The 14,431-nt window shown below is 49.0% G+C and overlaps 1 protein-coding gene across 1 annotated transcript in view; it reads right to left on the reverse strand.

Annotated features, from left to right (window-relative positions):
- Positions 1-8,304: 8,304 nt before the first annotated feature.
- mcm5 (minichromosome maintenance complex component 5) overlaps positions 8,305-14,431 on the reverse strand; it is a 38,200-nt gene continuing 32,073 nt past the window's right edge. Inside the window, exons 15-16 of the mRNA XM_041177500.1 lie at positions 10,767-10,894; positions 8,305-8,697 (exon numbers count right to left, since the gene is read on the reverse strand). Of these exons, the coding sequence (XP_041033434.1) occupies positions 8,596-8,697; positions 10,767-10,894 (230 nt within the window). The 3' untranslated portion in view covers positions 8,305-8,595. The remainder of the gene's footprint in view (positions 8,698-10,766; positions 10,895-14,431) is intronic.

The raw sequence follows: 14,431 nt of genomic DNA on the forward strand, positions 1-14,431 counted from the left end.
CCCAACTCATCCAATATTGTTTTAAAATCTCCAGGAAGACTTTCTGTGGCCACCAGGAGATTGATGCCAATTCCAGGAGACTCCCAGCCATCTCTGGAGGGTTGGCAACCCTAGTGGGATGGGGAATGGAATTGGAATGACAGAGGGATGGCATGGGATGGGGATTTAAAGAAACACTGTTGCAATAAAGGTACTAATTTCACGCAAATGTTTTGTGGATCTTTGCTTGCCTAAGTATATTACCTAGACTCCATTATTCCTTACTGCTTATTCTATTACTTCTTCAAAGAACTTAGTAAGGTTGGTCTAGCATAATCTACCTATAACTACAGAGCCACTGACATAGTGGTATTTTCACTGGTATTTTCCAGAAGCCCAGCATAATGCTCTGGGAACCTTGGTTCAAATCCCACCACAGCAGATAATGAAATTTCAATTCAATAAAGAATTGGAATTAGAAGTCTGATGATAATCACAAAATGATTGTTGTTAAAAACCCACCTGGTTCACTGATGCCCTGTAGGGAAGCAAATCTGCCACCCTTACCTGGTCTGGCCTACATGTGACTCCAGACCCACAGCAATGTGGTTGACTTTTAAATTCCCTCTGAACAAGGGCAATTAGGGATGTGCAATAAATGCCGGCCCAGCCAGTGACACCCATGTCCCATGAATGAATGCCAAAAAAACCCTTCATTTTTAATATCCGTGCTGACTAAATTATTATATTTTCAGTTCCTAGATGTTTCTCTATTAAATATTTGAGTAAGGATTCCATTACCTTTCCTGTCACCAACGTGAAGTTAACTGGCCTATAATTCTGTGGACCTTTGAACAATGACCACTTTCCCCCTCTATAATGCAATGGCTATGAGGTTAATTGTAGCACCATTAATCTCACTGGTTATAGGAGAAAAGGTTTCTTCTGTGCATTATCTGAAGCAAAATTGTAAACTCACTGATAACCGGTTTAGAATTTCAGTATACTTATTAAACCTAGGGGAAATCTTCTTCCATAAGCATTTTTGTTAAAAGATCATATGCAAAAGTTGGACATATTACAGCTAAAGATTTTCAATGTCATGCTTATGTAAACCACACACTTGATATGGTTTATTATATAGATTATATATTCAGTGCATGAAAATGTGGTGGAGCCTTCTAATAACTACAAACAGACTATGATAGAACATGCTCCATTTTCCATAAACTGGCACAACCCTGCACCAATGTTCCATGTATCACAAAGTGATTTAACACCAGAAAGAACTTGCATTTATTTAGCACCTATCAGGATGTTAGGATTTCCCCTGGGTGTTTTACGGCCAATTGAACACTTTCAAAGTGTAGTCACTGTTGTAATGTAGGGAATGTGGTGGCCAATTTGCGCACAGCAACCTCCCAAAAACAGCAATCTGATAAATGATCAAATAATCTGTTCTTAGTGATGTCAATTGAGGGATGAATATTGGCTGAGACAGTGGGGAGAACTCCCCTGCTCTGCCTCGAAATCGTGCTGTGCCATGGTGTACGTATACCAAAGAGGCCAGGTCTTGGTTTAACATCTCAATGATGACTATCAATCTGTTGCTAAATTTGAAAGTTTTGGGAAGTTTTCATGTGGCAAATAAAATTTTGCCAGATTTTGAGATTTATTTTTAATCTATTTTGCCCAGGAGAAACTTGCCAAGCCTCTAGGATTGTCCTGGAGTCAAAGGGAGAGTTAAAAAAAAAATTGATTGATGTTATTTTTCTTCGAACACTTTATTGGTTATATAAATAGGGGAAGTGGAGAAATGGCTGTGTGACTGGGTGAGGCATTTGGAGGCCGCACAAAACCTCCAGGAATATGTCCATCCACAGTTGGCAAACCTAAGGTGAGAGGGGAGGAAGAGACAGGGAGAGAGGAGAGGAGGGAAGGGCAGGGAACAGATGGGGAGAAGGTAGGGGAAGGGGAGAGGGGATTGGGATGACACTAGTCAGGAACGCTCAGACTCTAACTCTGCACCGGGCACCTCTTCAACTCTTGGCTCAACCTTTTCTCTTCTTCGATGAGCAGCCTCCAAATTTTCTTCAAATCTTCCAACGCTTGGAGATTTTTGGACAGCTCTCCCTCCTGAATTATTATTCTGTAGTAAACAAGAGCAGCAGCTGATGGTTTTTGTCTGTAATGGTGCTTCCTCCCCTCTCTGCTATGCCCCTTCACACGCCTCCCCTCCCCTCAGTGTTTAAGGAGTCAGGTAGAGGGAGGACTCTTTGGGCTTTGGGTCAGGATGGGGTGGGGGTGAGGGGTGGAGGGGTGGTATAGCCAGGTCCCCAGCTCCTGATGGAAGATGTCCCTCGGATACAATACCCTCAATGGCAGAATCGCTTGCTCGCCCTCTGCCAAAGCTCACATGAGAATTGGCACACTGAACTCCAGAAAGAGGGGCCAGAGGTGGCAGAGAAAAGAATCTAAAGACGAAATAACTTGACGGTGACAATTCTCCCACACAAACTACAATCATCTCACACATCAGTCAATCGCTGCACACCTTTGTTTCTCTGCAATCTGATTGGCCCATTCCAGCACATCCAGTAGATGATTGCGATACTTCCTGAGGATCATGGCTCTGGCCAGCTCCTGCTCCAGGTGGTTGCTCAGCTGCCAATGCAGTGACAGCGTCTGATTCTGCAAGTTCTGGTGATAACTGTACTTTGTCCTAAAACACAGAATGGACACCTGAGCAGAGGCAGAGAGGGTGTGGAGGTGGGGAGAGAGACAGGGAAGAGGCGGGAGAGAGGTGGGGAAGGGGGAGAGGGACAAGGGGAGAGAAGTAAGGAAGGGGTAGAAAGAGGTGGTGAGGTAATCTGACCTTGCTGCAACCTCTTGAACAGCCCACTGCTCTTCCCCCAACCCCCCCCCTTAAACCTTTCCAATATGCCTCCCCTTCCCTCGCTCCACTAACCATAAAACCTCAAAATAGAAGGTTGAGGGGCAGAAAGAATCTAAACAAAATGAAAATACAAATTGAGGAAAGGAAACGACACTCTATTCTGAATTCAAAATTAAAGCTCGAAGACAGAAATCATAGCATCTCAGGCACAGGAGGAGGCCATTTGGCCCATCATAAAAACTCAGAAGTGCAATCGCCAAATCTTTAACCCATCTTTTCTCCTCAACACAGATAGATTTTTAAGAATAAAAACCGTTTTCAATGTGATCGCTGGCAAGACCAAGTTACCCTTGAGATGCTTTCTTGAACTGCTGCTGTCCATGTGGTATAGCTACACCCACAGTGCTGTTAAGTGGGAAGCTCCAAGAATTTTGACCCATCAGCACTGAAGGAACAGGGAGATATTTCCGAGTTAGTATGGTATAGTATTTGGAGAGAAGCTTTGAGGTGGTGGTGTTCCCATGCATCTGCTGCCCTTGTCCTTCAAGGTGATAAGAGATCTCGGGTTTGGAAGGTGCTGTCAAAGGAGCCTAGATGAGTTGCTGCAGTGCATCTTGTAGATGGAAAACTGCTGCTAATGGGTGCCGGTGGTGGAGGAAGTGAATGTTCAATAAGGTGTCACATAAAAGGGTACTATTTAAGGCAAAGGTAGATAGATTCTTTATAAACAAGGAGATGAAAGATTATCGTGGGTATGTTACAATCAGGTCAGCCATGATATTATTGAATGGCGGAGCAAGTTCAAGGGGCTGAATGGCCTACTCCTGCTCCTAGTTTATATGTACACAAGATAAGAGCACATGCTACTGGGGTGGTATATTAGCATGGACAAAGGATTGGCGAACTGACAGGAAACAAAGTTGGGATAAAAGGTTCATTTTCAGGTTGGCAAACCGTAACTAGTGGAGTGCCACAGTGCTCAGTGCTGGGGCCTCAACTATTTGGATAACTTGGTAAAGGGACTGTGTGTTTTATCCAAATTTGATAACAATACAAAGATGGATAGATAAACAAGCTGTGAGGAGGACACAAAGAGTCTGCAAAGGAATATAAAATAGGAAAATGCAAGGTTCTCCACTTTGGTGGGAAGAATGGAAAAGCAGTGTTTTAATTTAAATGGAGAGGCTGCAGGATGCTGCGGTACAGAGGGATCCGGGTGTCCTTGTACATGGATTACAAAAAGTTAGCATGCAGGTACAGCAAGTGATTAGGGAGGCAAATTGAATTTTGGCTTTTATTGATAGGGAAATGGAGTATAAAAGTAGCTAAGTCTTCCTACAACTGTATAGAGCATTGACAAGATTGCCAGAGTACCATGTATAGTTTTGGTCACCTTACTTAAAGAGGGATATATACTTGCATTGGTGACAGTAAAAGGTTCACTCGGCTGATTCCTGGGATGAAGGGGTTGCCTTAAGAGGAAAGACTGAGCAGGTTGCACCTATACTCATTGGAGTTTAAAAGAATGAGAGGTGATCTTATTGAAACAAAATATTCTGAGGGGGCTTGACTGGGTGGATGCTGAGAATATTTCCCCTCATGTGGGGAATCTAGAACCAGGGGACACAGTTTCAAAATAAGGGGTTTTCCCATTTAAGATGCGGATGAGGAGGAACTTCTCTCAGAGGGAGGCAAGGATTATGTGGGGCTGGCTGAAAAGTGGAGTTAAGGCCACAATTGGATCAGCCATGATCTTATTGAATTGTGGAGCAGGCTCAAGGACTGAGTGCCCTACTCCTGCTCCTATTTCTTACGCTTAAGGTGGTGAATGGGATGCCAATCAAGCCGACAGCTTTGTCCTGGATGTTGTCAAGATTTTCCAGTGTTGCACAGAACGTACAGCACAGAAAAAGGCCATTTGGCACATTCAAACGTTTATACTTCACATGCGCCTCCTCCCATCTTATTTCATCTCACTATCTAGAATACCCTTCACTTCTTTTCTCCCTCATGTTAACCTAATTTCTCTTTAAATGTAACAATGCTACTCTACCCAAAAACAGGTTAGCTGGTAGAACTTGTGAAATAGTTGAGGTTAAAAGGTTTCTCCTTAAGAGCTGCTGTATTAGGTTTGTTCCTGATTATCCTATATTTTGGGACTAGTTTTGGACTCCACTACAAGTGGAAACATCTTCTCTATATCTATCCCATCAAATCTCTCCATAACTTCACTCACTCTCCCTCTCTTTCACACTCACTCCATTAGGTCACCCCACAATCTACATTTTCCTGGAGAAAAGAGGCCCAGCTTCCTCAGATATATAGCCACTTAATTCTAGTATCGTTCTTGCAAGCCTATTCGAACCTTCTCCGATGTCTCCATATCCATTTTATATTATAGAAGCCAGAACTGTGCAGTGCTCAAAGTCTGGTCTAACCAAGATGCTGTATAGCTTCAGCATAACTTGTTTTCCAATTCTATTCCATTAGAAATAAAAACAAGCAGGAAATATAAGAGTTTCGAAAAGAAGTCAGATATAAAGTTACAAAGGGCAAAGAGGCACGAAATTAAATTATCAAGGAATATGAAAAATAGTAAAGTGCTCTACAGGCACATGAATAACTAAAGGAAAATGCAACTGTAGAAGGCATTGGTGAGGCTGCATCTGGAGTATTGTGCAGTTTTGGTCCCCTTACTTGAGGAAGGATGTAACTCTTTCGAGTACAAACCCATTTCCATCTGTTTCAGATGAAGTTACATTGTTTCATAGTTTGCCATTGTGAGATTTGAACTCTTGATCTTGGGGTTACAAACCCAGTACCATAACCACTTGGCTGGAGGCGGTTCAGAGGAGGTTCACTAGATTGATTCCAGAGATGTGGGGTTTGTCTTATGAGGAGAGATTGAGCAGTTAAGGCCTATACTCGCTAGAGTTTAGAAGGATGAGAGGAGATCTAATTGAAGTATATAGGATGCTAAAGGGGGATAAACAAAGTAGATGTGGAGCGTATGTTTCCCCTTCTGGGGCATTCTGGAACAAGAGGCCATAGTTTTAGGCTAAGGGGTGATAGATTTAAATCAGAGGTGAGGAGGATTTGCTTTTCTCAAAGGGTCATGAACCTATGGAATTCACTACCTCAGAGTGCAGTGGATGCCAGGATGCTGAATAAATTTAAGGAGGAGATAGACAGATTTTTAACTGTAATGGGTTGAAAGGTTATGGGGAGAGGGCGGGAAATTAGAGCTGAGGTTGAAATGAGATCAGCCATGATCGTAATAAATGGCGGGGCAGGCTTGAGGGGCTGAATTGCCTATCCCTGCTCCTAGTTCTTATGTAAAATTAGGACTGGACGAGGGAACTAATGGATGCACAATATAAACTCACAGGCAATGGCAACAACATGGAAGAAATATTGAATAATCACTTTGGCTCAGTATATACCAGAGACTAACAAGCTGGAAGAAGAGGAGACCAAAAAGGAAATAAAGACACTTAAGAAGGGCCGGGTGCAGAAAGAGAAAGATATTTGCTGAACTAATTAATAATCACTTGGCAGCACAGAAAAAATTAGACATATAGTGGAAGATTTTCATCTTGCACTCATCAGGACAGATGCAAGAATACCAAATTTCAAAGGGAAACAATTTATTCTGCATGTAAAAAGGATGCTGACTGGTTGGCAAGTCGACTGATTGGTCGAGGCATTGCCACGGTGAATGCACCAGGGACTATTGCCCCCTAAGCTTTTGTTTTCACGGAGAGATAATGGAAGGAACAGAAAGATGCAACAGAAAAATATCCAGAAACTGAAAATGTAATGGAGTATTCAACAGAGATTTCAAAAGGTAAGATAATACTTGATTGAATTATTTGAAGGAGTAACAGAAAGAGTAGACGTGTCTTTGGTCTCCTGCACTGTTCCAATGAAGCTCAACATAGGAGGCGCTGTTCATGGCTTTCAATTAGGCACCTTACAGCCTTCAAAACTCAATATTGAGTTCAACAATTTCAGACAGTAACCTCCACCCTCATCTTGCTTTCAGATTTTGGTTTTACTCGTGTCTTTGCTTTTGGATGGCAGCTGGTCATCATTCTGCCATTCACACCTTCTCTAGACATCCTCCACTGCAGTCTTGTGGTGGAGAGAGTAGCATCCCCACCTCTGGACCAGCAGCCCTGTATCTCAAGTCCCACTTCAGGACTTGGTGGCAATGGAAGGTGCGTTCATAATGTGGCCAAACAGGTTGATTATCAGCCTGTAAATCTTTCCAATACACCCGAAGGCAGGTGGCAAGAACAGGAGCGTTTTCTGGTCAGCCATACTGCAGGAGGCAATGGTAAACCACTGCAGTACTTTGCCAAGCATGATCCATGGTTGCCAACACTCTTAGGGAATGGCACCTGACAGTGGAGGACCTGTCCCATTACCACTCCCTTTGACCTTGCAACGCAACTCTCATCATTTCATCTCCCCAGTCTTTTGCCCAATCACAGACCTTCCTTTTTGTTCTTTTACCCTCGTTACCTGCACACATCCCAGACTCCGAGCGGCATTTTCAGATCAAGCTGGGCCACAGCCTCGAATTCTGCCACCCGCTCATTGACACAGTCTGTCAGACGGGCCCAGTAAGTGGACAGCGCCCTGAAAGCCAGCCCCCTCCCCAGGAAGGCAAACAAACATTGGAGACACTTCAGCAGCAGCTTGATAGAGGGGACGGCCTTGAGCCTCTCACAGCCTCGGACAGTCCACGTATAAAACATTTCATCGACTGCCCCCGTCAGCCGGTCGAGCTTCTGGAAGTGTTCCAGCATCGTGCCTGACCCCCTTGGGAAGAGACTCGCTTCCCGCCCACAGCCCCAGATTCCAATGCTCGCTCCTTGCACTCACAGCTCGATGGCAAAGAGACAGCAGTGCTGGGGCTCCCATGGGTCAGCTCATGTCGTTTACTTCCAAAAGAGAAGATTCTAGAATGGAACGACACGAATATCAGAAAGAAAATAGGGTGGGTGCGCTTGGGTCAGAGGTTCCAGAGAACAATAAGCAAGGCCAGGAACCTGCCCATTCGGTGGGGCTTTAGGAACAGGACAGTGCAGGAGATCGACCAGTGGGTCTGTCCCAGGAGCTGTCTCCACCAGGAAGTAGAATTCTTAGTTCCGGTCAATCTGGTTAAACCTTTCTTTACACCATTTTGGGACTGTAGGCGGGAAGACAAAAATAGGCCCAGCTGTGGTGCCTTCCACTGTTAAAATGCCTGAGAGCCAAAGTCCAATCTGGCCACTGGGATGAGATATTGGGGGAAACCGGGGTAGTCAGGAGCCAGGAAACTGCTCTCTGGTGCCAATGCGGGGAGCAAAGGTTATATCCATGCAGACTGGTGGAGTCAGAATCACATTTAGCGTCGCAATGAGTACAAACAGATTCAGGAGCACAAATCATTAACTTTATTGAGGAATAAAAAGAGCAGACACCATAAATTCCTTCGTTCGTCAAGATCCACTGAAAAAAAGGATAAAAACATCACTGTACAGATGCCGCTTGTCCAGCCTCAGTCTCCACCTGCAGCCTCCTGGTTACCAATAACTCCTTGTCACGTTACTGTGGTAATCTCACCTGGTTGGGGACGGGGGCAGCTCACAGGCGACAGATAGAAGGGACTGGATCACATGGGCAGTGCAGGAACGCTCCACAGGCCTCGGCGCTCACCCCCATGGCCGCTGCTACTTGATGCGGTAAAGGACTTTGCGTTGCATTCGATGCTGGATCTCTCCCCGACGCATCATCAGCTGCAGGACCTTGTAGATGGTGTGTTCCGGATATTTCTGCAAGGGGACAGAGCATATTGAAGGGAGAGGCACTTAACAGTAAAACACAGAACCACCGGTGGTGGGGAGAGAGGGGGAGAAATGAGAGCGCAGGAGGTCTGCACCTACGCCAATCCCATTACCCCACTCTTCCTCCCTAGCCCTGCCTCAATCACAAAATAATCCCACTGCCCTGCTCTCTCCCTATTCTCATACTTAATCTACCCAATTGGAAGATTTCTCCAATTTCCCAGAATAGCTGCAATGGGCTCTGTCCCCAACCACAGCTCCTGGGACAAAGCACCCAACCACTTTTCGTAAAGTATTCCTGAGTTGACTGAATTTTAAATTGTTGTCTCATCCCTTATTTTACATTGTCCTTTGGTAGTACAGAACTGGAGTATTGCTGAAAAAAAGGAGACATGCTTTCAAACGTTTTCATTAGCACCCATCAGGACAGCTACACAAGATAAACCAACAATAAGGGGAACAATTTATACCGCATGAGAAGAGAGTGCTGCTTGGTCGGCAAGGGGACTCTGATTGGTAGATGCGTTGCCATGGAGAACGCAACAGACAACAGATAATTGACAAGCTTTTGTTTCAAATTCAAACCAGGCAGGTCAGATTGGTCAAGGCATCGCTATGGGGAACGACACAGGGAACGTCTCGACCACAGTCCACTTTCCGACCAAGCAGCACTCTCTTTTTGTCTCAAATTGTCTCGTTATATAGTCACCAACTGCAGCTCCTCCTGTTCATAAACCAAACACCCTGACCTTCTCTATTCCTATGAAATCGCTCTCAGTATAGAGTCTATCCTCATCAGCTAATGGGAGAAACTTCCCTCTGGCAACCTTACCTAAACCTGTCATAATCTTGTTCACCTTTATGAAGTCTCTCCTCAATCTCCTCTGCTCCAAAGAGAAGAAGCCCAGCTTTTCCGACTGAATCTTGTAGCCAAAATGCCTCATCCCTGGAACCATTCCGGTAAACCTCTTCTACATCTCAAGCACCCTGACATCCTTCCTAAAGTGTGGCGGCCAGAACTGGGCACAATACTCAGGTTGTGATCAAGTAATTGTCGATGAAACACCCCAGGGCAATTCTAGTGAGTGTAGCAGGATTGGGAGCAACTGGTAACTTTGGTTCCCAAAGCTCTCCAGCATTGCTTGGTATTTCCCTTCACTTATGCCTGGGTCTACTGGAGACTAACTGATTGACTTGCTGTGGTTAGTCTCAGCTCCATTTTTCTTTCATAGGATGTGGACGCCACTGGCAAAGTTAACAATGGCCTGGAACTGAGTGGTTTGCTAGGCCATTTCAGAGGGCATTTAAGAGTCAAACCACATTGCTGACCGTCTGGAGTCACTTGTAGGTCAGACCAGATTTCCTTCCCTAAAAGGACATTAGTTAACCAGATGGGTTTTTACAACAATCAATGGTAGTAGTTTCATGGTCACTATTACTGAGGCGACCTTTATATTCCAGGTTTGTTAATTGAATTTAAATTCCACCTCCCTCCTGTGGTGGGATTTGAACTCTTGTCCCCAGAGCTCGTTAGCCTGGGCCTCTGGATTACTGGTCCAGTGACAATACCACTGTGCACATCGTCTCCACGACTGTTTCATTGTGCAAATACCACAGAAGGCGATGGACTTTGGATTTTTCTTGTTTACAATTTCTGTGCTGCGCTCCATCAGGACTGAGTCTCGTTTGATTTTAGATAGAATCTCAGTTCCTAGTCCTGGAATCGGAGGGGATCAGCTTTCTGATGCGGAGACAGCGGGAACTGCGTGCCACAACAGGTCAAAATCCTCCCCTTGTCTCCTCAGAACCACCAATCCCCATCCTGGGTTGCATCTCCACAGGTCCCGGCTGTCCCTATTACAGACCAGCAGTGAGAGGTCCGCTGGGACCGAGTGACTCGCACTGCAAGGCGCCGTGAGCCTGTGCAGACCTGAAGCCACTGCCCCTCGCTGCTCTCCCATTGCCAGGAGGGTTTATGGATAACAGAGCTGGAGTGTTTTAACAAGAGGCCAGTCGGCCCATCGTGCCGGTGCCAGCCCTACAAGCGAGCCACCCACCTGCTTGAGGAAGTCCTGGATGATGCTGTGTTCGGAAACCTGGGAGCCGATGGCGAAGCGACGCTTCATCTGTTTCTCGACACGAGACAACATCTCCTGATCCTCTGCTGTGGTGAAGCCTTCCACACCTGGAAGACAGGACAATTCAGGTCAGTCAGCCCAGAGTGTGGGCCCTGCCCTATACTTCTTTCCAACCAATGGTACTCCATGAGCTCCCCTGACCAAACTAATCCCTGCCCCATACTGTCCAGGGCTTATGGGCCCCCTCCAACACCAGGTGATGGGACAGGTTGCAGCCCCTCCCCCAAAACCTTAGTGATCTCTCTGACCCCCAAGATTGACGTCAGGCTCTTGTGCACTGGACAACAGAAAACAAACTCACCGGGGGCTAACATTCAGGGAGCTCACAACGCCCATTCCACAAATGACACCTCCCCCCATACACTCTCCTTTTCCCCTCCCCCCCACAAACTCCCACTCTCCTTTTCCCCTCCCCCCAACAAACCCCATATACTCCCTGTCCCCTCCCCCCCACAAACTCCCATACACTCTCCCTGTCCCCTCCCCCCCACAAACCCCATACACTCTCCCTGTCCCCTCCCCCCCACAAACTCCCATACACTCTCCCTGTCCCCTCCCCCCCACAAACTCCCATACACTCTCCCTGTCCCCTCCCCCCCACAAACCCCCATACTCTCCCTGTCCCCTCCCCCCCCACAAACTCCCATACACTCTCCCTGTCCCCTCCCCCCCACAAACCCCATACACTCTCCCTGTCCCCCCCCCCCCACAAACCCCATACACTCTCCCTGTCCCCTCCCCCCCACAAACCCCATACACTCTCCCTGTCCCCTCCCCCCCACAAACCCCATACACTCTCCCTGTCCCCTCCCCCCCACAAACTCCCATACACTCTCCCTGTCCCCTCCCCCCCACAAACCCCATACACTCTCCCTGTCCCCTCCCCCCCACAAACTCCCATACACTCTCCCTGTCCCCCCCACAAACTCCCATACACTCTCCCTGTCCCCCCCACAAACTCACATACACTCTCCCTGTCCCCCGCACAAACTCCCATACACTCTCCCTGTCCCCCTCCCCCCCACAAACTCCCATACACTCTCCCTGTCCCCCCCACAAACTCACATACACTCTCCCTGTCCCCCGCACAAACTCCCATACACTCTCCCTGTCCCCTCCCCCCCACAAACTCCCATACACTCTCCCTGTCCCCCGCACAAACTCCCATACACTCTCCCTGTCCCCTCCCCCCCACAAACCCCATACACTCTCCCTGTCCCCTCCCCCCCACAAACTCCCATACACTCTCCCTGTCCCCCCCACAAACTCCCATACACTCTCCCTGTCCCCCCCACAAACTCACATACACTCTCCCTGTCCCCCCCACAAACCCCATACACTCTCCCTGTCCCCCCCACAAACCCCATACACTCTCCCTGTCCCCTCCCCCCCACAAACCCCATACACTCTCCCTGTCCCCTCCCCCCACAAACCCCCATACACTCTCCCTGTCCCCCCCACAAACTCCCATACACTCTCCCTGTCCCCCCCACAAACTCCCATACACTCTCCCTGTCCCCCCCACAAACCCCCATACACTCTCCCTGTCCCCCCCACAAACTCCCATACACTCTCCCTGTCCCCCCCACAAACTCCCATACACTCTCCCTGTCCCCCCCACAAACTCCCATACACTCTCCCTGTCCCCCCCACAAACTCACATACACTCTCCCTGTCCCCCCCACAAACTCCCATACACTCTCCCTGTCCCCTCCCCCCCACAAACTCCCATACACTCTCCCTGTCCCCCCCACAAACTCCCATACACTCTCCCTGTCCCCTCCCCCCCACAAACCCCATACACTCTCCCTGTCCCCTCCCCCCACAAACTCCCATACACTCTCCCTGTCCCCTCCCCCCGCACAAACTCCCATACACTCTCCCTGTCCCCTCCCCCCCACAAACCCCCATACACTCTCCCTGTCCCCCCCACAAACTCCCATACACTCTCCCTGTCCCCCCCACAAACTCCCATACACTCTCCCTGTCCCCCCCACAAACTCACATACACTCTCCCTGTCCCCCCCACAAACTCCCATACACTCTCCCTGTCCCCTCCACAAACCCCCATACTCTCCCTGTCCCCTCCCCCCGCACAAACTCACATACACTCTCCCTGTCCCCCCCACAAACTCCCATACACTCTCCCTGTCCCCTCCCCCCACAAACCCCCATACTCTCCCTGTCCCCTCCCCCCTTCACACCCCCATACACTCTCCCTGTCCCCTCCCCCCCCACAAACTCCCATACACTCTCCCTGTCCCCTCCCCCCCCACAAACTCCCATACACTCTCCCTGTCCCCTCCCCCCACAAACTCCCATACACTCTCCCTGTCCCCTCCACAAACCCCCATACACTCTCCCTGTCCCCTCACAACTCCCATACACTCTCCCTGTCCCCTCCCCCCCACAAACTCCCATACACTCTCCCTGTCCCCTCCCCCCACAAACTCCCATACACTCTCCCTGTCCCCTCCCCCCACAAACTCCCATACACTCTCCCTGTCCCCTCCCCCCCCACAAACTCCCATACACTCTCCCTGTCCCCTCCCCTCCACAAACTCCCATACACTCTCCCTGTCCCCTCCCCCCACAAACTCCCATACACTCTCCCTGTCCCCTCCCCCCGCACAAACTCCCATACTCTCCCTGTCCCCTCCACAAACTCCCATACACTCTCCCTGTCCCCTCCCCCCCCACAAACTCCCATACACTCTCCCTGTCCCCTCCCCTCCACAAACCCCCATACACTCTCCCTGTCCCCTCCCCCCCCACAAACTCCCATACACTCTCCCTGTCCCCTACCCCCACAAACTCCCATACACTCTCCCTGTCCCCTCCCCCCACAAACTCCCATACACTCTCCCTGTCCCCCCCACAAACTCCCATACACTCTCCCTGTCCCCTCCCCCCACAAACTCCCATACACTCTCCCTGTCCCCCCCACAAACCCCCATACACTCTCCCTGGTCCCTCCCCCCACAAACTCCCATACTCTCCCTGTCCCCTCCACAAACTCCCATACACTCTCCTGTCCCCTCCCCCCCACAAACTCCCATACACTCTCCCTGTCCCCCTACCCCCACAAACTCCCATACACTCTCCCTGTCCCCTCCCCCACAAACTCCCATACACTCTCCCTGTCCCCCCCACCAAACTCCCATACACTCTCCTGTCCCCTCCACAAACTCCCATACACTCTCCCTGTCCCCCCCACAAACTCCCATACACTCTCCCTGTCCCCCCCACAAACTCCCATACACTCTCCCTGTCCCCTCCCCCCACAAACTCCCATACTCTCCCTGTCCCCTCCCCCCCCACAAACTCCATACACTCTCCCTGTCCCCTCCCCACAAACTCCCATACACTCTCCCTGTCCCCTCCACAAACTCCCATACACTCTCCCTGTCCCCCCCACAAACTCCCATACACTCTCCCTGTCCCCTCCCCCCCACAAACTCCCATACACTCTCCCTGTCCCCTCCCCCCACAAACTCCCATACACTCTCCCTGTCCCCTCCCCCCGCACAAACTCCCATACACTCTCCCTGTCCCCTCCCCCCACAAACTCCCATACACTCTCC

The sequence above is a fragment of the Carcharodon carcharias genome, chromosome 31 (assembly GCF_017639515.1).
Source record: "Carcharodon carcharias isolate sCarCar2 chromosome 31, sCarCar2.pri, whole genome shotgun sequence".
NCBI lineage: Eukaryota > Metazoa > Chordata > Chondrichthyes > Lamniformes > Lamnidae > Carcharodon > Carcharodon carcharias.